General features: G+C 34.5%; 1 protein-coding gene across 5 annotated transcripts; it reads left to right on the top strand.

The window, feature by feature from the left end:
* Positions 1-817: 817 nt before the first annotated feature.
* LOC106078927 (uncharacterized) lies at positions 818-24,707 on the top strand. Of its 5 annotated transcripts, XM_056031460.1 has the most exons (11): positions 2,565-2,717; positions 8,744-9,124; positions 9,256-10,314; positions 12,518-12,631; positions 13,209-13,931; positions 15,211-15,405; positions 15,888-16,214; positions 17,867-18,040; positions 19,214-19,378; positions 20,736-20,888; positions 21,712-24,707. In XM_056031460.1, exons 3-11 carry the CDS (start codon positions 9,258-9,260, stop codon positions 21,909-21,911), a joined length of 3,108 nt encoding a protein of 1,035 aa, XP_055887435.1. In that variant the 5' UTR covers positions 2,565-2,717; positions 8,744-9,124; positions 9,256-9,257; the 3' UTR covers positions 21,912-24,707. The 5 variants fall into 5 exon arrangements, with proteins under 5 accessions (XP_055887433.1, XP_055887435.1, XP_055887431.1 ...); XM_056031458.1 differs by lacking the exon at positions 2,565-2,717 and adding an exon at positions 818-1,129 and having other exon boundaries at positions 8,744-10,314; XM_056031456.1 differs by having other exon boundaries at positions 8,744-10,314.
* Positions 24,708-26,974: the final 2,267 nt, after the last annotated feature.

The raw sequence follows: 26,974 nt of genomic DNA on the forward strand, positions 1-26,974 counted from the left end.
TACTAAATTAACTAAATCTAGACTAGATATCTAGATCTACATCTACTTCTATTATAATTATTTATATAAGTATACTTATATCTACTATCTAGATCTAGTATTATCTACTACTATTAGAGTATAGATCTAAATACCCATATCTAGTTATAATTAATCATAATTATAATAATCTAAAATCTCTAGATCTAGAGTTACTAAGATATCTACTAGACTAGACTCAATTTAGATTTTAGATCTAGTAGTAGTAGTATTTCTTAGATTATTTTTAGATTAAAATATTAATTATTTGATCTATAGGTCTAGTAGCTAGATCTAATTCTAGATCCAGATTATATTTCTGATCATTTCGTTTGTAGAAGATATTAGATCCAGAATATTCTAGAATCTAGAGTTAGAGAGTCAACATGCAGTTTTATCATAACTTCTAAAGGTAACTTATATTAGAACTTGGACAATTACTTCTAATTTCTTTCTTTAATAGTATCATTCTAGTGATTCTATTAAGATCTACAAATCTACATCTATCCCCATAAAGACATTTAAATCTTTTTTCATGTGCACAAATAAATGTTTATTACATTTTGCTAAAGAGATTGGTTGTGCTTTATACTTTATATTTTTCATGTTTGGCTGTTTCGTCCTTAAAAAAGGTCAAAATAGTTTGTAAAAGTTTAACTAAAGTTTTGTAGTTTAGTTTAACTAATTTTTTCAATTTGTTATTAACTAAAAGTTTAATTACTTTTTTTTTGTTCAAACTTAGTTTTAGTTTAACTAAAAAAATTTAGTTTAGTTCCCATCACTATCAGTGACCGAATTAGCTGGAGTGACGGTAACATTATAGGAATATGAGACAAACTCCCCGCAGTCAGCACTGTTCTCAGCCACTTATAAGCTAGTGGTGTCCAGGAACGGGGACGACGCGCTGTGTACGCGGCACGGTCCGATCTGGCCAAGTCAATCAATATGGCCGTCTAGAGTTGGGAGCCCTCAGACAGGACACGGGATGGGGAATCCCATGTCCAGGCCTGGTCGTTGGATAAAAGCCTTTCTAACAATCAATGGGATAATGGACTTCATCGAAGGTATTTGCCAAGTCCTGCTCTTTCAAATGCCACATACATTAGTCAGGGTACGTAGGCCTACATTTTATTGAGATTCAAAGCAATGATTAGAATACAATATTATCTAATCTTTTTTTTTTTTTTTTGGTTATAAAACCATTCTAAAAATAACCCCGTTCTACCACGTAAATGATTATCGGTGACGTATTCGATACCAAGTGTAATGAAAGCAAGGTTGAGTCCGATACCAAAAGCTAAATATACATCCACGTAAAATAAAACACTTAAATGTTGCGCCTAGCTAACGGCAAGGGAGTTCCCCTCGCTTGGTTTTGTAACGTGTGCAAATTTGGGTCAACCAAAGTTGACCTATTTCCATAGGAATTTGACATAGTTTTGACGTTTCGGTTTTGTTATAGTAGCGTAACCTAAGCATTCTGTGACAATTGTTTGTCAATTAATTAATTTATTTATTTATTACTTATTAATAAATACATTTTATAATAATTTTAAATAATTAGTAGGTCCATTAAAAGCTGAAAATAATTATTTAAGCAAAGCAATATCAATTCAAACAAAAAATAAAATAAATTATTCTATTGCAATCGTATTCAATAATTCCTAATGAAGTCAAAATTTAACAGGCGAAATAATAGAACAGCTTTAAGTTCGTTTTTGAGCATACACTGTGAGCATACACTTGTCTTCAAAAGATTAAAATAGTGACCAGGCAACACCATTCTTAACATATAATTGATAATTGATTTTTAAAAAGCAAGATTTACCAATGTTTATACTGCTACTTTCCATATAGTCCAAACATTGCCTTTTAACAAGTGTTATGCGCTTTGTCTAAAAGCGAAAATATTTTCTGCTGTATTATTATTAGAATCCTAGTTCCCATGCAACCCTAATTTCGCAGACCCTTAAAAATGAATTAAGGAAAGAACCAATAAATAAATAAAAGAATAGAAATTCCGATTTCTTTTAATGAATAAATGCAAGAATAATTCCACACGTTTCAATCCTAAAATGAAATCAACTAAATTATATTTGGCCAAAGTAGTAATTATGATGACCACGTAACCGTAATTTGCTTGGTTGTGTCCCTTTTATAAGAAGTTAAAAAAAGTGACGAAATCCTGTTATTTATGTGATGACCCCAGAATATCACTGAACAATGACACTGAAAAAAAGGGTAGAATAATTGATATCCAAACATCGAGATGGTGAAAAAAGAATAAATAATTTCCTCATCTGCTTTGGCTCTGTAATTTGGTACACTGGTCAAACAAAGAAGCTTTTATAATGTGCATGTTAACTCATCACTAGTCAACCAGCATGTGATCTATACTGCGTCTCAAGCATGTGTCTCTCAATGTCAGTGTATCAGTGTCTGAATGAATGTATCTATGTGTGTGTGTGTGTGAAAGTGTGAAAGAGAGAAAGAAAGAAAGAGAGAGAGAGAGAGAGAGAGAGAGCGAGCGAGAAGGATTCAGATATGCAAGTAGGGCAAAAGTGTTCATGCTAGCCAGAAATAGTAACAGACAATCCACGTAACAAGTTTTTTTTCATGAAAATCAGTAATAATAATCTGTAGAAGCACAAAGTTTTCAAGAAAGGTTGCAAAAAGTGTTTTCAGAGTGGAGTAAATGTGTAAGATAGTTTTTATACAAATTAAGTCGCCCTATTTCCGGAAGAAGTTTTAGAAAAAAAAAATCAATTGTTTGGCATATCAATGGTTCTCAAAATGCCATCGCTTCACTCTTAGTTATTTATGAATTAAGACTTTTACAATTATCATATATCTAATTTTCGATTTACTTTAACTAGATCTACGTATTATTTCGTATTTTAATCTCTCTGAACTGCGTCTTTTAATATTAGAAATCCAAATTTAAATCAATTTTTACGTCGATTTTTTTTTACATCCGCTTTAGCTGGGTGATAAGAGGAAAGGTCACTTGTTTACTTGAGTTGTAGTTTTCAAGAAAATTATATTGGATAGAAAATAAGGAGTTACAATTTCTGGTGTGACTAGTTTTGTCGAGTGCAGCTTATCTTTTTTTTATTTTATTTTTAAGAATTGAATTTCTTGGTTTTAATAAATTGCATTTTGAAAAATATTTATCATTATCTTAATTAAAAAAAACACAAGTATTAGCGACTAAGATTATGGAAATAAATGGACATCTTTCTTGTCAATACCATCATAGTTCAATAAACTTGTGCAAAGTTCAGAGATGAGAACCTAAAGGTTTTATTTTATCTTGAATAAGGTGAAGTAATTAGACTTAGGCCTTTTTTCACCACTTGATGCAATGAAATATAAATTGTTTACTTTATTAAATTCTACGACTGTCGACCGGACTAGCTTCATCTCAAACGTTGTTTAAAGTTTTTAAGGGAATAGCGGAGGTAAAGAATATACATACACATACTGTACATATATTAGTACACAATGCACAAATATTAAGACAAATTTCCTTACGGACAATAGTGATTATTATTATTTTTATTTTAATTAAAGTTTTCAAGAAAAAAAGGCAAGCTATTAATTAGAATAAAAATTTTTAAAAAAATATTGCAATTTTCAAAATGTGAGACAAAATACTTCTCTATGTCTATGATTGACTTTGACTATATAGTAAATTAGCTTAGTTAGAATAGTACTGATTGATTATAATTTTCACGAGAAATAAATAGTGAAACATAAAATCTTGCTTATATTTGAAGACATGTACAATAAAACATAGCAAGAACATTTGTTTGTAGTATCATGTTGATAAAGAAAAATAAGTTTAATTATATGTATTGTTCATCTCAATGACCATAGTAATCAATATGCATATATGGAGATTTAGTACTGCTCTATCGACAAGTCTCTCTTAAGTACCATTTTTACTATTGTACTTATTTTTTTTTCTTCACGATCTTTATTTTTTTTTTATTTTAATGATATTATTCAGGGAAGCGTGGTCAAGAGGCTAAGTACTCTTCAACTTGGTTTGTCTTGACTACCTATGAAGGGGGCTCGAGGTTCGACACCCGTTGTATTTACTGAGCGCCTAAAGGCAGCATGGAAAACCTACTCAAAGATATCCCCTCCACCCCCCCCCCCCCCCCACTGGTCCACAAATGAGATTGGACCGTAGCGCTCTGGGCATGCTATAAACATTAAAGTAGCGCTTTATAAAAGCTTTAATTATTATATATATGAAGAGTAAACACAACAGCCAAATTTTTTAAAATCATCTTCCAGATTGGACCAGTACTTTCATCCTTACTTGGTTCTTTCTCATCGTCTTATAGAGTTCCTATCCAAAGCATTTGCATCTTTTGTTAGTGCCAGACCTATTCATTTTACATTTCTTACTGTAAATTATTCTTTAAAATTTCTCTATAAAAATTTCTCTATAAAAACTCATCACGTTTGATGTTTTTGTTTTTTTTATCCGTCACGAAATTTTCGACCAGCTCTTAGGTACCTTAAAATAATTTAAGATAAACACCGCTATCATTACCTTCAACAAGTGCTCTTAGGTACCTTAAAATAATTTAAGATAAACACCGCTATCATTACCTTCAACAAGTACCCAACTAAATTTGATATAGCAAAGCATTTTACTTCCTTTTTACTTGTGTAAGAATTGCACATTTTTCAGTGAAGTAACTAATAAATAAAACAGATCTCTTGATTGCCGAAAACAACCTATAATTGCGAGTAGAACAAATTGATTGATTCATTTATGCTACATTACTGTAACTAATGCTCGTTTATTGATTCATACATGTATTTTATACCTTTTAGTACAATTGATTGATTATATTTGATTGCATGTTTCTATAACTCTGATAGACTTGATAACTAACTAAAGCGGGTGCTAGTCTAACTACATAAACATGCCACCAATAAGTTGGGCAACTCAATAAAACATAACTTATCTGACTTGGACAAACGACTACACTCATAATGGCAATGTCCTCGATTCCGAAGATTAAGGGTGAGTGCAGTGTTTAAACATGACCACGCAAAACCTGTGCATATTCTCCCACATTTCTTTCCGTATCTTCAATAATGGCTTTTCTTTGAGTCTCTAATGTTTGTCCAGCAGCTTCCGTGAGAGCTCTTCAAAAGTTCTTTCAGAGGCCATCTGCTGCCAGCTACTTTCCTCTATGCAAGTGAAATGGCGTCTGAGTTGATCTTTATAGCACTTACGGAGGTGGGGTACCTCTGTAACGCCCTCTCCCTTTAAGCTCGACAAAGAAGATCGCCTTTGGCATGAGGTCGTCTCCCATGCGGATAAGTCCGACCCAGTGCAGTTGTCGAATGGTGATTAGTGCTGCTATACTGGCCACACCTGCCTAGGTAGGTAGAGTGGTCAACAACATTAAGGAGATGCCCACTCACATTGATTTATGGATCTTCTGAAGCATGACCTCGTTTTTTTGTTGATTGAGGGAAACGAGGCCGATTCATGTACGGCAAGTGGAAGTTCATGCAAGAAGGGCGCAATTGTCCGCATTGAGCGCTCAACACCTCTGTTTTCTAAAAAAAAAAGCTTCAGGCATCAAAACCCAGAATAAAAAGCTTTATCTTACAACAGCTTGGGATTTTATATATTCAGCAGACTCAATAGCCCAACTTCTATATCTAAAGTTAAATGACTAATAAGAATTATCTGTCTGAAACAAATCTTTATTTTTTTTTACTAGTGATTCTGACTCTGCAAAGAATTGAAAGAAGAAAATCTGAATTAATTCAAATGGACCTAAAATATTTCCAGTGTCTGAATACCTTGTAAAGAAATCGCCCATAAACAAAACTAGATGTCACCGACCCAGCAAATCGTTGCATCTGGATTAAGTATAAATTCACTTCTAGCATAAAGACCCCAATCTGTTAATGAATTTGATGTTGGTGCTGTTATGGATTAGAAATGAACACTAGAAGCATGACGATCATGAAATCATTGACAAGTGACAAGAACATCAACATTCTAAATATTCTAGAGCAGTCAATGACAAAGACTAAATGTGCAATTATTTTGAAAAATGCACAGATTGTCTTATATAACTTTATGCTGTGTTAATTTTTAGGATTTCTGCATTTCGTGTATGTTACGTGTTTGAATGGTTTTAGTCTTTCTTAAGTATGTTCCTTTATATTTAGGGAAATACACATTTGCCCCTCAAAATACACATTTCCAGGTCTGGAAATACACATTTCCATTTAGCCATCTAGTCATCTCTGATTAAAACCTATCTTTTAAAAGTTTGTTAGCTTTTATGGACAAATGATTAATGTCAAACCTTTTTTAAAAATGTCTTTTGGAAATAGAAATCAATGGATGTAATCAAATGCCCTTGGCAGGACTAGGATATAATTAAGGCGGGAGAGGCAAGCCAGAATTACCATGGTCTTAGAAGAATCTGACTTATTATATATTCAAGAAATAAGGAGAACCTTTATCAAAAAATATTCACTGGATGGAGGTTGAATTCATAGTACCCTGCTCCAAAACGGCTCGCGTCAAACATCTGCGCCAATACGGTCGTGCCAAAACGGCTTCGCCATAACGTCACGTTCAGAGACATACCAGACGACAAGGCAGCCAACCATGAGACCTTTTATATACAAAAAATTAAACACCATCTAACAGTTACAAAACATGGCTCAACTGTACAGTTACATTACTATATTGAGAAACGTCCATAAGAGTTAGCTTAAAGCGCTGGAACACAAGGCCACATAACATTATTAGTTTATTTGTTCTGGTTAATCAAAAAATTATTGATTTTATTAGCACCTATGAGAATTCTAAAAATAGAACCACGTTAAAAGGTTTTCCCGTTGTTTTTGAATAGATGTGAACTTGATATTATTTTATTTCTTTCTTTAAATAGCTTTTGTATACGGCAACTTCCATACTATAGCAAGCTCAGAGCGTTATGGCCCAATCTCATTTGTGGGCCTGGGGTGGGGAAAGGGTATCTTGGAGAAGGTTTTCCGTGCTGCCTTTAGGCGCTCAGCAAACACAGCTTTGTTCGAGTCGATTATCTAACCAAGCCTAGTTCAACCGTACTTAGCTTCTCGGCCATGCATTCCATGCAGCAAACATGTGCTGTTGGCCTCCTTCAGTCGTAGAAAGACTGTGGTTCATCTCGAACTAGTGAGATGAAAGCCTGGGCATTGTTTATGTTCGGAACGATGTCGCCCACACAGCAGTTCCCCCCTCTCCGCGCAGCTAATCTGACCAAAGAATACAGTTTGGGATCAGTAGCGCCGCAAGCTCTGCCAGGCTGTAGCACAGTGTGCCACAATCTGCCTGAGGGTCACCAGCTCCTGATTTTTCCTCAGGGTTGTCTCCCGAAGCCTTTCCCGTGTTTGGGTATAGCGTCAAGGCAGCGGAGACTTGGATTCAGAGTTATCCTTCACCTAGTCTATGACTTTTATGAGTTTGTATTAAGAAGTGCAAACATTATTTTTTGACTAAAACAATCTAATTTGGGTATGTGGGGCAAAAGGTATCCTCTAAGCATTTTAAATTTAATTTAAATTTAAGTTTAATTTTATGTTGTACCTCTATTCAAAAATATTTTTTACAAATTTCAAGAGATTTTTTAAAATTATTAAATAAAAAAAAATCAACAAAATGTCGCTATAAAGCCCATTTCCCTGAAAAAGCCATTAATTGAAATTATCTCTTTCTATATGAACTAAGCAGGTCACAAGAAAAACATATTTTTTAAAATCACAAAGCTTATATTAATCGTAGTTGTATTAGTTTAGATCTGTCATGTGATTAAATTTGTAAAAGATCTAGACTAACAATTTTAAAAATGTGCAATTAGAAATAGTTTTACCAATTGTTTTTTGTTTAGTCTTATTTCATACTTTTAGTTTTCTCAAAACGCTATGATCCTATCGCTTGTCTGGGCCAGTTTGGGAAATGGGTAGAGGAAGAAAAAGGGCGATATCTGTGTGAAGGTTCTCATGATCGCTTTTTAAATGCATTTATTTTTTAAAAGTTGGTACAACCTGAATCTAAACTCAAGGGTTCAAGCCAATTTCAGCCTTCCATTATCACTGTGTCAGGGGCACTGCTTATGAAAGAAAAATAAGAAATTTTGTAGTTATCTATTGATAGTTTCAAACTTTAAAGTGGCCACCTAATTCTTTCTACATGGTTTAAAGGGAACAAGTCCAAATTATACCGCCACATCAGTCAAGTAATTTTTTTTTTCGCTTGTTCGATATCAAACAAAATAAAAATTAAAATAGTTAATTAACTAATGGATAAATTATGTTTTTTTTATGCTTGTGTTGTCGGGTAAAATAAATAATTGTGCAAAATTTCAGCTTAATTCTAGAATGGGTGTGGGAGAAATAACGTGTACACTTTTTTAACCAGACAGACAGACAGACGGACAGAGTGAGTTGAATTAAGATTTGTATAAAAACAACTCTTTCCAGAGTCTACACTCGCAATAATGGCGTTAAAAATTTTGCAGGCATATAAACACATACTTTATTTTCATTTCTAAGGATGCAAGGATATTGCATAATTTCAGACATTCTTTTTTTTTTTTCATTTTGTTTTTAGTGTTTATTTGCCTTATATTGATTTAAAATATTTTCTCCACATTCTTGATTATTCATTATTTTCTATTTCTATTAGGTATACACACAAAAACGAAGCAGCTGATCAAAGAAAGTCACCAGACATCATATCAATCTTGCATCCTAGAACTTGAGGAGACCGACACAGAATGTTGTTCTTCATCCTTGTCACGGTCCCATCGATTGTTATCGTATCACTTCATTACCATCACATTGATCGGCAACGTAATGAGCAGCTTTCCGATATCATTTTACATTTGGACCATAATTCTTGGGCCATTGTAATAAATATTACAGAGAAAACCATAGAGGCGTCTTTAGAGGCTGGTCTAGTAAATACGACGGAAAGTGACTTTCACGCAACGGAAGAATGTATATTTGTAGGCGATTTTTTAGTTTTCTGTGGTCACAGAAAGAGTGTTGGAAATACTTCACATCTGTCAGTATATATAAGCAACGCTTCTCATTTGGTTTTAGAGTGTAGCGAGTTTAAATCTTTTTCTCAAAACGCATTTCTTGACCTTCAGTATATGTGTATTGCTTTAATATCTTTTCTTTGTATTTTTGTAGTTATGAATTTACCGATAATAATGTTTGATGATTGTAGCCGCAGAAACACTAATATAATTTCGGAATGTAAAAAAAATTCTTATGTTGTAAATAAGAAACTACCTACTTTGTTGCTAAAATCTATGAACATCAATTTTGACTTTAAATATGAATGTAAATACAGCTTACAATCTGATACTAAAGCTTTCTTAGGAGATACAAAATGCAACTTTTTAAATATTCGGGCCAAGTCGTTTGACTGGATATTCAAATGGTCTAACCCGTTGATGCGAACAGACCATTTTGCATTTCCGGTCACATCGATGTTCTCGCGATTAAATAGCTTTGCACCTTTGTTGAATATTGCCAGCAAAGCGCAAAAAATATTTTTCACTCGCTTGGCAAATGCTGGTTTTAGAGTAGGTTTAAAAAATTCAAACGTGGTTTGTGAAAGCTGTGATCAGAAATGGAGAATAGACAATTTTGATGCACCTCCAGAGTCTCTAAAGTTTCATAAGTGGAATTGTACGTTTGCCTGCAGAGATGTCGTGAATGGAAATAAACCCGACATCAACGACCCCTTAGTTGAAGTGGATGGACAACCTTTTTATACATGTCAGGAATCTGATGACAAGCACTTGACGGAACAGAAATATGATACAGAACTATTCGGTAGCTTGAAAGAGCTTCAAACTTTATTGGAGCACAAAGATGTTGTCCATTGCGATACACTCTATGGCAATACACTTAGTGGCGATACATTAAGTGGCGATACATTAAGTGGCGATACACTCCATGGCGATACATTAAGTGGCGATACACTCCATGGCGATACATTTAGTGGCGATACACTCCATGGCGATACATTTAGTGGCGATACACTCCATGGCGATACATTTAGTGGCGATACACTACATGGGGCTGTACATAGTGGCTTGTCAAAAGACAATTCACTAGTTATAAACAAAACTAGTTCATGGTCACTGTGTCCGAATAGTTTCATATGTTATGATGATACATATGCCAGTTACAGTAAACCTCCAGTCTTGGAAGAAGTAAGTTCTGATGACTGCTGTTTGGGTAAGTAACTTTTTTAAATACTAAAATAATTTGTAAGGGGATATCAGAATCAACGGGAAGTTGCTAAAGTTAAGTTTAGTCTTCAAACCAATATAAAAAACAACAACTGTATAGTAAGAGCCCCCTTTATAAGGGTGTTGCCTTATATAGCTTTTAATTTGACCTGTGTCCAAAAGGAGGTGGTCAAGTAATAAATAGTAACTATCCACATGTAGAAAGTAGAAATGTATGTATTGTTTACAATAATAATTACTACTAATAATTAGATCATTATATCAACATTTATTATTAAAACATGCACAGGAAGCAACTCAAATGTAATAGGCGTCAATGGGTTAATTAAAGTTACGTCCATTGTACAATACACTAAATATGTTAACCCTTTAAGCTCTGTTATCAGCAGCAGACGCCTTGGCTGGCTTGGCCACGTTCGTAGAATGCCAGTAGGTCGACTTCCACAGGACATCCTGTATGGCGATCTAATAGAAGGCAGGAGAGCCGCTGGTCGCCCACTCTTACGTTATACGGATGTATGCAAACGCGACATGAAGCTCTTCAAAATCGACACTGGCAACTGGGAAGAGGTGGCACTGGACAGATCCACATGGAGAGAGAGCATAAAGGAAGGGTCACGGATTGGAGATGTCATACACAACAGAAGCAAAAAGAAGGGTGATAATGCAACGGCGCCTGGTGATTATATATGCCCAACTTGCGATCGCAGCTGTGTATCAAGGATTGGCCTCTTTAGTCACACAAGAAGTTGCAAAGGGAAAAGATCGTCTCTCGAGACGTAAAATGCCACAGATAAGTCTTATATCCTTAAAAGCTGAGAAAAGAACCATAACTAATAGTGTAATGCTAAATGTAAATTTATAGCAACCGGTCAATTGATTAAATCGGCCTAAGGCCGGATCTGGCCGGGAGGGGGGGGGGGGAAGAAAGCTTGCCTATTTTAAAAAAAAACACAATTTTATATATTTTCCTAAATTTTGTAAACACTTGTAGGATACATGCATGAGAAATCTTATTAAATTCTTTAACATTTAGAAAATGTTAACCGCCTGTACATGATTTATTTATAGTGTATTGTCAAACAGTGGCTAACAGTTTTAGCATTTATTTTTGTATATCACTAGATTTGATATTATGTTGTACTAAGTTGGCGTGCTATTTGCACTAATTGCATTGTATTTAGCCATAAAAAAACAAAACAACCTAACCATGTCCTTTGTTCTTGAGCTTTTTGATGGCGAATCTCTAAAGAAGCAGGGATCTAAAGTGATGAGCTAAAGAGGTGAACTAAAGAGTTGAGCTAAAGAGGTGAGCTAAAGAGATGGTCCAAAGGGTTAATCTGATAAACGTCTCCTTTTTAGGTTTACAGATTGGAGAGTTCGTTTAAATAAATGAAAACTAGATAAAGACATAACTGAGACATTCATTGATTCACAGGTAAAATTCTGGAACTCAAGGACACAGAATTTTAATCGGCTTGCGAGTTTCTCATGGAACTTTTGTTCCTCTATAGGAGTTAGAAAGTTTAAAGAAACTAATTACATACGTTCAATTATTATTTTAAATTGTTCATGTTATATACATATTTAGTGATGCGACTTACTATCATGAAATGAATTTTTAAATCTCCCTAGAGATTTTTTCTTAAATACGCTCGATCAAACGAGTTAGGAGGAACATGAGTCAATAAAAAGGTAAATATGATTGGAATATAAATGACCCAACGATAATTATTGTTTGCTTTAACAGATTTAAGACTTGTCAAAGTTTAAGTACAATTTATAAACAACGACTCTTGGAAGTTCAATTGGGCATTTTTTAAAAATATAAATCGCTCTTGTAATATTACGAATTAGCAAAGCTAAATTATCTATTAGTAATTACAGACAGGAAACCATCACGGAACTTTACACCAGGGAAAATGTTAACTTTTAAACTTGCATTCAAGATCCAAAGAAGATATCTGAAAAAAGACATCCACCATAGTTCTATCGACCTCAGACATAGCTGGGTCACACGACGCTTTGCAATGTTTCTTAGTAGTTTCACAGATGTAGAAGAGTAACCTATCCAAGTCCAAACATACAGCTACAAACCATGTTTAATAAATCAAAACTAAATAGATTGAGGACATGTATCGCTGCAAATGAGTGTTCCTAATTAATGCATGTTTGACATTTTGTAACAGACACTACGGTATCAAACACATCTTTTGACAGCGGGTACGACAGCACATTGTTAAACGAAGAAGTAGCTGAGCCGTCATCGTCTGCTGTAGAGGAAACAACTTCACCAAGCAACTGTAAGTTACAAAAGAGACAAAAATGAGATATCAAAGAGAGAAAGAGAACAGGATAGAGAAAGAGAGTGAGAAAGAAAAATATATATAGAGAGAAAGAGAGCAGGATAGAGAGAGATAGAGAAAGAGAGAAGAACAGAGAGAGAATGAGAGAGAGAGACAGAGAGAGAGAGAGAAGGATAGAGAGAGAGAAGAAGAGATACAAAGAAAATGATAGAGAGAGAAAGAGAGGGAGAGAGAGAGAGAGGGAGAGAAATAAAGAGAGAAAAAATAGAGACAGAAGAAGAGAGAGAAGGATAGAGAAAGAGCTGGAGAGAGAGAGAGGGAGAAAGAGACAGAGAGAGAAAGAGAGAAGAACAGAGAGAGAAAGATATATAGAGAGAAACAGAGAAGGATAAAAAGAGAGAGAAAGAGAAAACGAAAGAGATAAAGAACAAGAGAAAGATATATATATATAGAGAGAAAGAGGGAAAGAGAGATGCACACACTTAATAGATTTTCATACAAAAAAAAATCTTTTGACAGACTGTCGTATTATTTATATCATGTAAATTCTAGATTGTATGTTGCTCTTTGACAGCCCAGGGTATCATTCAGCCTGATGTACAGCACTATCAAGATGCATTGGGCAATGATTCAACTGAATGTAACAATAATTCCAATCACTTAAACTATATGAACATGGTACAATTAAGAAAACTTCTACGCAGAAACATGAGAAGCCCTGATTTGTTTAAACTGTTTCAACTGCTCAAGTTATTGACAGTTAAAATTACTCAGTCGTCTGATAGTTCACGTGGACCACATCAAGTGACCTGTGGTACCGGTAGCCTCATTGACACACCATGTCAAATAACAACAAACGCGACTGGTTCGTTGTGTGGAATCATCTTTGTCGAAACTAGTCATCATTTGATCGGTGATGACAGCCAAGCGAAATCAAGCATCGTGGAGTTTTTTGTACACAGCCAAATTAGATCCAGACAAATTAGAGGTGAATCGATCCAACCAGTTTCTGAATTCAGCAATGGCCCCGTGTATTTAAAATGTCTAACAGAAGAAATAGATCTTGTTCTTTACATTAATCAACTTCAGGAGGAGATGAAGAAATTAATGCAAGAAATATCTGTTGACAGTGAGGATATTTTGAAAATTAATGCTTTTATAATAAGTTACCCGCATGGAGGAGAGCAAGCCATTTCATACGGCCGTTCAGTCGTGGTGAAATATTTGTTAGGAAACAATGTATCAGAGGACAAAAAGGTGGATTTTACACTACAGAAAGTAACAGACATTCAAAAAGGTAAGGATACGAGTGGAAAAGAGACTTTGAAAGAAGTGAGAACATCCAGACTGTTTGACCCAAGATCAATGTCTGTTTTGTAAGAATTAAAAGGTATCTTATAGTGAAGTTTAATTTCTCCAAATGATCATAAAGTTGTGCATTAAAAACTAAAAAAAAAAAAGCAAAACAAGTCAGTGACAAAAAAAATAATTTTGGCTACAAATTTGGCCTCAAATTTTCAAACTTTTATGGGATATGATTTCTTTAAATTTAAAATTGATTCTATTTCATCTCGATTTTAGAAGTCTAGTACATTACTAAACACAGACTTTGGGTTCGAACATTGAAAAGAGGGCTTGAGAGTGAAAGAATGTAGATCTATATGTATAGCTCCTAATTCGTGATCGAAGATGAGCACATTTCTCATATCCTATGGACTCGAAGATGACTGTTAAGTCCGATCCTCACTTTAAAAAGCCGGCCGCATACGTGGCATGGATAGGTTGCAGATAGGCCCGCTTCTTCTCTCAGCTTTTTGTTGTTTTGGCGCTCTTTCACCCTAGCCACTCTTCAAATCTCGAGACTCCGAGACTCACAGCTTCACGCCATGAGGAGCGATCGAGATCTAGTGCTTCCCAGCCGTGAATGTCGATATCGCATTCCTAGAAGGAGTTCTTGAGAGTGTATTTATATGCACCCCTCCCCGTACAGACGTCGTTTGGGAAAGCGATTGTGTGGCCTGCGGACTACGTGGGAAGCGTGGTCGAGAGGCGAAGTACAATTAGTGTACTTGGCTTGGCTACCTATGAAGGGGGCTCATGGTTTGACACCCGACTTGAGCAGAGTTGTGTTTACTGAGCGCCTAAAGACAGCACGGAAAAACCTTCTCCCAGATACCCCCTTTCCCCACTGGTCCTACAAATGAAATTCAAACATAGCGCTCTGAGCATACTATAAGCATAAATATAGCGCTATATAAAAGCTTTAATTAATTTATTTAAATACCACGTTGCTAGGGACGCTAGTTGTACCATGTAGTCATGCAATATACTTTCTACTGTGCAAGAAATGTTCAAAATATATCACACTTTCTCGAAAACGTAAACTAGATATTAAAAGTGTAGCTACAGTTTAAACGAAACAATTATAATTACAATACTTTGCAATACAAAAATAAAAATAGTATGTACTCAGACTGATTAATAACAAGTTTCTATGAAAAAGTTTATATAAGATTTTCTATAAAAGTATCACAAAATAGTAAGTTGATTTCTTGTTATATGTTTTAACGTTTTAGGATTAGAGAATAGAAGCTTGGTCCGTAAGATGTTGATGTACGCTGCAGAAACTTGCCCAGGTTGTAGCGGGGCACCTGTACTTACCTTCAGGACGCAGACGTCAAAATTCTCTGGGCATAAACGTTTGGTCATGGAGAAGTGGATGCACCATGGGTACTTTAAAAACGAGGATTTGAATGTTTCCTATTTGAAAGGTGATTTACACGAAAAAAAACTTTAAAAGTTCAAGCATGCAAAAAAACATGATCCTTCAATACATGCTATAAGTTTTATGATATTTAATTGTAGCATACTTTGACATAGATAACATGTTTTATTTCGAATGTTCAGAAAACTAAAAGAATGCGATTATTTGTGTGAGCCATTTTAAAAATCCCACTAGTACTGTAAGTTGTAAATGTTAGTGATACAATTTTTCGGTGATGCTAGATCGCGACACGAGAATCGGAAATTCCTTTGGTTCGCAGAGCAAAATTGGTTGGGCATCACCGCTTTAAACGAACAATTATTGGAAGATCTGTCTTAAAACAAAGTAATATTCTCATAAATATTATCTTTTCACAATTAATTGACATGAGAAACTCTAGTGCCAACTCACGCCCCACGGTTTCCCATTCCAAGATACATCTGCTCAATGTAATTTTCTATTTTCTTTTCCTAAAACCTCCCTACAAAGTCTGTACAGATGAAGAGTTCATGGACTGGGGATGGACGTCATGTCACACTGCGCAACAAACAGTCGCCCACGTACAACAGATCACAACCAATGAAACAGCTCCCACAATGCACCAAGAAGTTAATCCCCAAAGCGTCCTAGTGAATAGCTCACAAGTGGCAGCTTCACTCTCAAACGAGCCGACAGTATGTGCTGCCAACTTGGTTGAGCATCCATCTTATCCAGTATACATTACATTTGCACGAAGATTACAGAGTTTTACACATTGGACTCATAGTAACATACATGCGCCATCACAATTAGCTGCAGCAGGGTTCTTCTATGCTGGTAAGAGTTGTAAAGACTACACACATTGATTTCATTATATCTAGTATGTACATAATACAAATGTGTCTTTTTAGTTTTTCGTAGGAGTTTTTTTTTTTCTTAGCAAGTGTTACGATGGAATGAGGTAGTTAATAGGTTTTGTCATTTTCAGAAATAATGTATGATGATCCGATTTACAAAGTATGCATAAATCAAATTTACGAAACAAAACATTTATGATTGCTCAAGTAGAAATCACAATAAATAAATATATAGATATCTTTAACATACAATTAAAAACATAGTTTTAATAATAAAATTTACTAAATATTTACATTTGTAAAATCTTGAATCATTTAGAAAGAAATCTGTAGACTAACTTCTGTTTACACATCTCATGAGACCTTGATATGTACACTATATAGCTTTGTTGTTAACTCTTTGTTACTTCATCTAATTGTTCCCTTGCACTTTGTAACTTCTTTGTCAATTTGTTTGTTCCCGGTTCTTAATTTTGTTAGATGATCTATGTATGTCTATGTATCAAACATCTACTGTGTCAACATTTGTAATTCTATGTATCAAACATCTACTGTGTCAACAATTGTAATTCTATGTATCAAACTTCTACTGTGTCAACAATTGTAATTCTATGTATCAAACATCTACTGTGTCAACAATTGTAATTCTATGTATCAAACTTCTACTGTGTCAACAATTGTAATTCTATGTATCAAACATCTACTGTGTCAACAATTGTAATTCTATGTATCAAACATCTTCTGTGTCAACAATTGTAATTCTATGTATCAAACTTCTACTGTGTCAACAATTGTAATTCTATGTATCAAACTTCTACTGTGTCAACAATTGTAATTCTATGTATCAAACATCTACTGTGTCAACAATTGTAATTCTATGTATCAAACATCTACTGTGTCAACAATTGTAATTCTATGTATCAAACATCTACTGTGTCAACAATTGTAATTCTATGTATCAAACATCTACTGTGTCAACAATTGTAATTCTATGTATCAAACTTCTACTGTGTCAACAATTGTAATTCTATGTATCAAACATCTACTGTGTCAACAATTGTAATTCTATGTATCAAACATCTACTGTGTCAACAATTGTAATTCTATGTATCAAACTTCTACTGTGTCAACAATTGTAATTCTATGTATCAAACTTCTACTGTGTCAACAATTGTAATTCTATGTATCAAACATCTACTGTGTCAACAATTGTAATTCTATGTATCAAACATCTACTGTGTCAACAATTGTAATTCTATGTATCAAACATCTACTGTGTCAACAATTGTAATTCTATGTATCAAACATCTACTGTGTCAACAATTGTAATTCTATGTATCAAACTTCTACTGTGTCAACAATTGTAATTCTATGTATCAAACATCTACTGTGTCAACAATTGTAATTCTATGTATCAAACTTCTACTGTGTCAACAATTGTAATTCTATGTATCAAACATCTACTGTGTCAACAATTGTAATTCTATGTATCAAACATCTACTGTGTCAACAATTGTAATTCTATGTATCAAACATCTACTGTGTCAACAATTGTAATTCTATGTATCAAACATCTACTGTGTCAACAATTGTAATAAAAAAAAAAAAGACAATATACTTTAACACCCCCAGGCTACAGGGACTGTGTCCGCTGCTTCCAATGCGGCTTGGGTCTGCGGTCCTGGAAACCTGGAGATGACGTAACGGAAGAGCACCAAAAGTACAGACCGTCATGTTCTTTTCTTAAGACATACCTAGAGAGCAGCACTGCAAGCAGACGACAGGACGAAATACCGATAAGTCACGGTAATATATTTCTAAATTAAGTAAGTATCCGAATATAAATAAATAAATAAATAAATAAATAAATATATATATATATATATATATATATATATATATATGTATCCTCGAAGAAAAGATGAGCACATTTCTCATTTCCTATGGACTCGAAGGTCACTGTACAGTCCAATCTTTGCTTTAAAAAGCCTGCCGTATACGTGGCATGGGTGGGTTTGGTCAGTTGCAGATAGGCCTGCTTCTTCTCTCAGCTTTTTGTTGCTTTCACCCTGGCCACTCTTCTTGCGTCAAATCTCGTGACTCCGAGACTCACAGCTTCACGCCATGAGAAGAGATCGAGAGCCAGTGCTTCCCAGCCGTGAATGTCGATATCGCATTCCTTGAAGAAGCTCTTGAGATATTGCTATTTATATATATTGCTGTAACTCTAGTGGCGGAGCGATAGGGTTAATTAGTCTGCAACCTACTGAAAGGCGTGCAAATCACACAGGTCAACGGCTGTTGATGACAAGGTACAGTACTGCTAGTAAAGGCATTATGCCCCTTGTTATGCTGAGTCCCCCCAGAATGTAGCTGTACGAGTCCATGAGTAGACAGAGAGACATATTAGGAACTCCATTTGTTACGTAAACACAAGCGGTGTTGCACTGATGCGCTAGTTTGCAAATGTACATATAATACCAATATGTTAAACGATCCCTCCAGGAAATGCAAATTATGCGCTACATGCAGCGTAAGTGAACACTATTTGATCTATGCTCTTGACACATGCATGTTTGACCAATTCTTACTATCATAAAGAAGAGTGCTCACTATGCAGGCATTATAGAACAGCAATGTGGTTGCCGTGGTCAATTGAGCATTAGTCCAAACACGCTTGGAGAGTTTGGCTTAGCAACAGACTGGTCAATGTATGGGCTAAAACATAGATTGGCCTTTCTAATTATTTGTAGTCAACTGAATGTCTTCTCTTACGTTGCTGGCTATAGCTGATTCCTTTGCCACCGTAAGTATGTGATTTTCGCTATGTATCTCGGGCATGCCAGAATTTCCATCTTGGTGAGGCTTGTTGTAAGAATGAACTCTTGACATGCCGCTGTCAAATCATTTACTACCACATAATATATTTTACATGTTCATTGTTAAACTAGTATGTTTTATTTGTGCTTAAAAAAACAGGCAATGAAAATCAGAGCTTATCATCTGAAAATTCTCCAAGAAGTGATTCTTCTTATCCAAGAAAACATCTGGAACGTTTGATCAGTAGCATACAGGTGCCCCAGTCTACAGGGTCATGCAATGAAATATCCCAAGCTGAGAGAAGCATTACCGAGACATGCCAAGGCAAGAAGAAATAAAACTTATATAGAAATTGACGTTAACATTATAGGAGTTCAAGACATTAAGTAAAAATATGTCTCGATTTGTTTTTATTAAATACTATTGTGATAAAATTTATCATGAAATTAAAAGTAATTCAATCTACACTTTACGCAGATAGTCCTACATTAAAGAAGAGTTTTTGTTTGTTTTCAATGTTTCGGATGGTAAAAAAAAAAGTAAAGTTTCTCTTTCAGACCTTGTGGTCTATAGGGCAGATGATGTAAAGGTCATCTGTTTCTGTGGCCCACGGTTAACGAGGGGGTCATGTGGCCAGCACAACGATCAACCGCCTTTACTTTTACCCAACGAATGTCAGGTGCCCATTAGAGCTGGCTGGACTCAGAGGTGCTCAAGGATCCCGAAATTTAAAATCCTAGTCTTCACCAGGATTTGAACCCGGGACCCCCGGTTCAGAAGCCAAGTGCTTTACTGCTAAGCCACCGCGCCTCCTTCGGATGGTACTACAAATTTATTATTAAATTCTAGTCGAAATATCCCCCATGGTCGCGAGGGGTGGCCGCGGACAGGGCTGGAACCCGAAACAATCGTAAATATTGAACAACAGTCCAGAGCGCAGTCCATACGACCAGGCGACAAATGTATATTTCCTTGAATTCCAGTTTTAAGCGACTCTAATTTCTATACGTTAGACGTCAAAGTATTCTTCTTCTAAGCGTTCGTCAAATATTCATGGATTTTCAGGAAATCCTAGTGTATGAATAAAATTACGACTGACATTAGTTCGGTCTCTAAGTAAATCTCCGCAACTAAGAAAACAAAAAGTAATGAACCATGTACAATGTAATAGAGAACTCAGAATCTCAGCACGTCTGTATACAAAGAGTTAAAAGGTATATGTGTAAGGAGTTGCCAAAGATTATCATTGAATATGCAGCTCTAGTTTTTGTCATCCTTCCTGTGTAAAACATATGAATGGATTGGAACGTGCCTTTGTGGTCGAGAGACTAAGTACGCTTGAACTTGGCTTGGCTTTGCTACCTATAAAGGGGGCTTGAGGTTCGACACCCGACTCGAAGCGAATTGTGTTTACTCATCGCCTAAAGGCAGCATGGGAAACCTTCTCCCAGATATCCTTGTCTCCCCATTGGTCCACAAATGTGATTGAACCATAGCGCTCTGAGCATGCTAATAGCATGAAAAAAGCGCTATATATAATGCAATAATTATTATTATATTACCAAATACATATCGGCGGGACACAGTAGTTCAACTAATTATATTATATTATACATTATATATGAATCTATATGTAGGCACTATAAATGATAATCTAAAGCCATTGTTTTTATTTATTCAGACAGCTCGAATTCAACAAATGTAGACGCAGTAAGTACCAGTGAACAAGAGGAGACAACTCTGGAAATTCCACAAGTTCAAAATATAAATTTGTCTTCTCCCCTTGGAGCTGAAAATAATACTCCAGCACTCTCAGTATCAAGTCGAGTTGATGGTGAGTTTCAAAATAAAAAAAATATTCATAAGATAGAAAAGGTTGTAAAAGCTTGACTCTGTGTCCTATAACTGAAATCTCTGAGACACACAGGTGATCTTAGTTTGATGATTTTCTAAATTTATTGTGTATTTTTTTTTTCTAATGTAGCTTACAAAATTGTATTTTGTCTTTTGATTTGAACTGGCTTTGTTATGTCATGTGTCGACTGTCTTCTTCTAACATCAGGCGTCCGTTCAACATTATGACATGTGCCCTTTTCATGTATTCATTTCTTTTCTGGCTAATTACCATATGACCTCTTTGATGAATAGAGATCACGTAAGGTACTCGTCAAGGTTGCAAGTACAGGAAGTTGTTTACATTGTAGTAACTTCCAGTTTCCACAGGGAAGTTTTAATTGGTGAAATATGCACTACGCAAAACAGCAGGGTTTCTGTCCTGGGCTTTTGCAAGAGAGGATTTGAGCCTCTCAAGCCCTCACTCGATTGGAGTTTGATGATGATGATGATAATGAATAGGAGATAATTGGTTTCCAGTACAAAAACATTTGAAAACATACGCTGTCTGGCTTAGTTTGGGAACCTTTACAAGACAAAAAAATTTTTTGATAAGCAGAGTATCCATTAACTTATTAAGAGGCTTTCTTCTCATAAAGTAGATCTACATTCCACACGTACATTATAGCTAATGATGATCTACTGTTTATTCTTCTAATGAAGTTAAAAGTCTTGTTCCTTTTTTTCACCCTTCTGCGTAAAGTTTTTGTCTTTTCAGCCCTTGTTGATGAAACTTAAACATTTCTGATTCTCTATTCCGACAGTCACTGTACAGTTACTAAGAAAAGAGAAAGAAATGCTAGAGACTTTAATGAAGTGTAAAGAATGTCAAGCCAACCCCATCCAAGAGTTGTTTCTTCCATGTGGGGACATCTACGCCTGCAGCCAATGTGTCAATAAGTTCACTCATTGCCCAACGTGTGGTCATAGAATCTTGGGTACAGTGACCACGTATTTTGCGTAAAAAAAAAAGTGTTAAGTAACATTTTAAATAATAACCATTACACCCAAAGTGTAACAATTAGCTAAATCGTAAATAAGATTTAAGGGACACAATCAGAGTTTCTAACGGTTACCATAGGCTTCTATAGTTTATGTACTAAATACATGGGTATGAAAAGAAAGAAGTCCTAAACATTAAAAATGAAACTATTGATAAATATTCCTATCCCTTAAATTTTTGTAATGGATGATCATATGGTTTAATATTTAAAACCTACTAAATGTATGCAAAAGAATGCTAATTTTTTGGAATAGCTTTTTTTATAGCTAAAATTTCATGCTTATAACATGCTTGGAGTGCTATGGTCCAATCTGCAGCATGCACTATAGAGGAGAGGGACTATCTGGCAGGTTTTCCGTGCAGCCTTTAGGTGCTCATTAAACACAGCTCTACTCGAGTTGGGTGTCGAACCTCGAGCCCCCTGATAGGTATCCAGGGCCCTGTTCAAGCGTACTTAGCCTATCGGCCACACATCATATAATCGCTTGTATTGTACACATCAAGCTCTGAGTTAAAGAAATTGAAATAAAGAAGGCCCATAACTAGATCATCGACACTAATGAATACAATGTAGTCCCTTGGACCCATATATAACATATGTCATCAATAATTACCACCTCTAAAATAAATTGTACTTTAAATAAGAATAATTGGCTGCTCTAAATATATTCTATGCTTATTATCTAGTTAGATATTCACCAGTTATATTAGAAATTTTAATTAAAACATACAATCATATTTAAACAGGCCCCTAGTCCCACCATCATGTCCCCACACTTGAATTAAAAGCCAAAATTAGATTTCTGAAGATAAAAAAGAGTTTAAAAAATCGAAATTTCACGTCATTGACACTTATTAGCCCTTATGCTACATGAAATTTTACGACATTGACACTTATTAGCCCTTATGCTACATGAAATTTTACGACATTGACACTTATTAGCCCTTATGCTACATGAAATTTTACGACATTGACACTTATTAGCCCTTATGCTACATGAAATTTTACGACATTGACACTTATTAGCCCTTATGCTACATGAAATTTTACGACATTGACACTTATTAGCCCTTATGCTACATGAAATTTTACGACATTGACACTTATTAGCCCTTATGCTACATGAAATTTTACGACATTGACACTTATTAGCCCTTATGCTACATGAAATTTTACGACATTGACACTTATTAGCCCTTATGCTACATGAAATTTTACGACATTGACACTTATTAGCCCTTATGCTACATGAAATTTTACGACATTGACACTTATTAGCCCTTATGCTACATGAAATTTTACGACATTGACACTTATTAGCCCTTATGCTACATGAAATTTTACGACATTGACACTTATTAGCCCTTATGCTACATGAAATTTTACGACATTGACACTTATTAGCCCTTATGCTACATGAAATTTTATGACATAGACACTTCTCATCACTTATGTTTATGCAGAGATGCCTACATGCCAAAATGGAAATGCGTATTTCCAGACCTGGAAATGCGTATTTTGAGTGGCAAATTCGTATTTTCCCTAAATATTGAGAAATATAATCAGAAAGACTAAAAATCATTTAAGCACGTAATATAAACGAAATGCAGCAATCCTAAAGATAACACAGCATAAAGTTATATAAGACATTTTGTACATTGGTCAAAATGTGTACACTTTTGTCATAGACTTTGTCAGAATGATGCCGTTCTTTTCATTTGGCAATGATTTTATGATCATAATGCCTCTAGTGTATTCCCCTTTCCATAACAGCGGCAACAAAATTTCATTAAAAAGAATGAGAATTTTTGTTACAAGTGAAATGAGACTTACACCAGATGTAATGGTTCGCTTGGCTGGATCAGTGACATCTAATTCTATAAAAAAAAAAATTGTTTATAGGCAATTTCTTTATAAGGTATCCAGACCCTGGAAATATTTTATCACATTTTGAAAGAATTCAGATTTTCTTCTTTCACACCAATCTTTGCAGAGTTAGCAATGAAAGTTGTGGCATTATCTACAGTCACTAATAACAAACATTTTAAAGATTTTTTTTTCCATGCAGATAATAAATCCTAATTAGTCATTGAACTTGTTTCTAATATAAAAGAGATCTAAATCTAAAATAATCTAGATCTATTTAGATCTAGATTTTAATTCTAAATCTAGATTTACGTCAATTCTATTATAGGTGCCTGACATCGTAAAATATCTCTAGTTCTAGATCTAGTCTAGATGACTTAGAACTAATCAATCAATTCCCAATCAGTTTGAAGACTTTATATAAATGAACACTCTGAAGAAACTTTGCTCTATTTAAAGCAGTAAAATCTAGGAAACATTTGAATCTTCGCGCGCGCTAACGCGCGCGAAAAAAAAAAGTGATACTATCTCGTGGTAGATCTAATAAGAATAGCCAATGGCTCATTGACGCACTGATCTATATAATTATTTTTTTATTTCGAGGGGAAAATGCGTATTTTCAGATTATAAACCATACTCGCGTATTTTCGTGTCCATTAGCGTACAAAATACGCAAGATGCATACTTGTAGGCAATTCTGGTTTCTGTAAACGTGTGAGGTACAAATTGTGCTGGTCACATGATATCCTCGTAAACAAAACGTACACCATCAAGTGTTAGCCATCATTGACTCACTTAACTTAACTTTGCTTTAATGTATTTTATTATTAGCATGCTCAAATATGATTTTCCTAAAATGTCTTCTCAATAAAAAGATGGCCTCATGTTTAGTGGCTGTATCTTGATCTTTTTTGTTTCTCCTGCATGTTCATCATTTAAAGAATAATGAATATGATTCCTTTATGAACCAGAATGTAGGAACATCCTAGTTATTACACATAATGGCATTCTTTGTATCTGATTGTGATACTTTGAACCCAGATAATTTTTGTGTTCCTTAAATATTTGGTCTCATACAAAATCTTGGTGTGTTTTTTTGTTTCGTCCATGTGTGTGTTGTTGCATGAAAACGATTATCCATCCATTTATCCATCCATCCGTTCATCCATCCATCCATCCATTCATCCATCTATCCATATATATATATATATAAATGTGTGTGTGTGGGTGTGTGTGACACTGTTTGTGTGTGTGTTTTCTGGTGCAATAACTTCTTAAGGTTAACAGAAAACTTTTATTTTTATTTTTAATAATGTAGGGATGCATACAATGGGCTATTTTGAATTAAATCTTTCAGACAGACAGAGTTAATATGAGCTTTGTAAACACAATATGTATTACCAAATTTAAACGAAAAAATTTAGGACTTTTTAAAATACTTATTTTTTTTTATGTTATGAGCTTAAAGTTGCTTACTCAAGGAGCGAAATAACTTAGTTTCAAACTGAATGTCAGGGGATGACAGCAAGGTAAGACTGTACTCTGAATGAAGATCAGTCAGTAATACAAATGGCATAGTCAGGGCAAGACATACAAGAGCAAGACATGAAAAGGGTAGGGGAGATAATTGTGTGTGTTAGAAATGAGTGTAACTTAAGTATATGATAAACACACTTTAAAAAGAAATCAAATAACATTTTAAAAGAACTTTTATTTAAGCAAGTTTTATTTTTATCTTTAAAATAGAATTCTGAAATAGGATTTACCAACGATAAAATGTAAGATTTTATTTATTCATGGTAAGCCAGTTACACAGACAAAAACTCTTAACATCTATGGATAACAATAATTGAAAAGGCAAGCCAATTGACATGTATAAATTATATCAAATACCACTAATATAATAAAAAAAAACAAAGATTGTTTAAAAAATAAAGCATTAGGGTTTATTACAAGATTTGTTTTTCAAATCAAACAGGAACATAAAACTAAAATACTATTTAATCTTATGCTAATAATAGGCATCTGTTTAGGAGCCTTCAACTCAACAAACATAAGGAATCTAGAACAGACGCAAAATAGAGCAGTGAGATCAAAAACAAACGAATATTCACATTCGATTTGAGTAATAAAATTAATAAAATTATTAAATTTAGAGACACTTTAGGACAGAAGAATAAACAGTAAAGCAACAATAACATTTAAAACATACAACCATAACTTACAAATACAAAAAAAAAAAAGCTTATAAAATACTTAGAATCTTAGAAGGACTGGCACATTTCTTATTCCATATGCTAGCAGAAATTCATATAAGTGCTCTTTTTTCCTAGTGCCATTAGAGAATGAAATGGGTTGCCTAAATCAGCCAGGAAAAACAACTACTTAGCAGAGTTTAAGTCGCAGATTGACTTACATAACTAGATTGAACAAAAAAATCCTAGGACGTAATTATCTTTTCTTTTGAAGTAACGTCTGTAATTTATAAGATAAGTTAATAAAGTTAAGTGAAATATCTTGAACAGTGCCCGATAAAAAGAAAAGGTTTAGCTAATCGTTGTCCTGTATACAAATAATAGAGTTTCAAATGAAAAGAAATATCTCAGTAAATCTAGACTTAACTTACCAACACAAAGACAGCAGAAATAAGAGAAGAGAGAAATTGTCTTTGAAAGCTCTGACAGTGACTGAGGCACTGATATCTGTCTGTCTATGGCATTTTACGTCTCAAGAGACGATCTTTTTCCATTGCAGTGATATCTATAGTACCAGTAACTAAGACAGCATTCAAGGATATCTTATAAGAGTCATGAGGCTTTAGAGCGTGGCCTGCTACATTAATTATTCAAGAGTGTATTCATCAAAATATTTGACGGTTTAGACATTTTTTGTTTTCTCCGGATGCAATAAATCATTTTATGAATTAACAAAATAAGCATTATTTTATAACACATAGATCAAGTCCTTGTTGATTAGAAAATAAGAAATAAAATAAATGCAAACTCTTTGTGACAAAAAATAACAAGCAAGGTGTAAGTTGTGTGTGCTGTAAACACCATCGTCTCATCCAATCAAATTTGCATCTTCGGGAACTTTAAAAAGGTATTTTAATCATGCGAAAAAAATATTTAAGTGAACAAATAGTATCATATAAATT

The sequence above is a fragment of the Biomphalaria glabrata genome, chromosome 6 (genome assembly GCF_947242115.1).
Source record: "Biomphalaria glabrata chromosome 6, xgBioGlab47.1, whole genome shotgun sequence".
Lineage (NCBI taxonomy): Eukaryota > Metazoa > Mollusca > Gastropoda > Planorbidae > Biomphalaria > Biomphalaria glabrata.

Bases quoted from the DNA above. Each gene is read 5' to 3' on its own strand.
- LOC106078927 (XM_056031458.1), top strand. From the start codon at position 8,835: ATGTTGTTCTTCATCCTTGTCACGGTCCCATCGATTGTTATCGTATCA. The intron at 12,632-13,208 runs GTAAGTTACAAA...GCTCTTTGACAG, and splicing joins AACAACTTCACCAAGCAACT to CCCAGGGTATCATTCAGCCT. The intron at 13,932-15,210 runs GTAAGGATACGA...TTAACGTTTTAG, and splicing joins AGTAACAGACATTCAAAAAG to GATTAGAGAATAGAAGCTTG.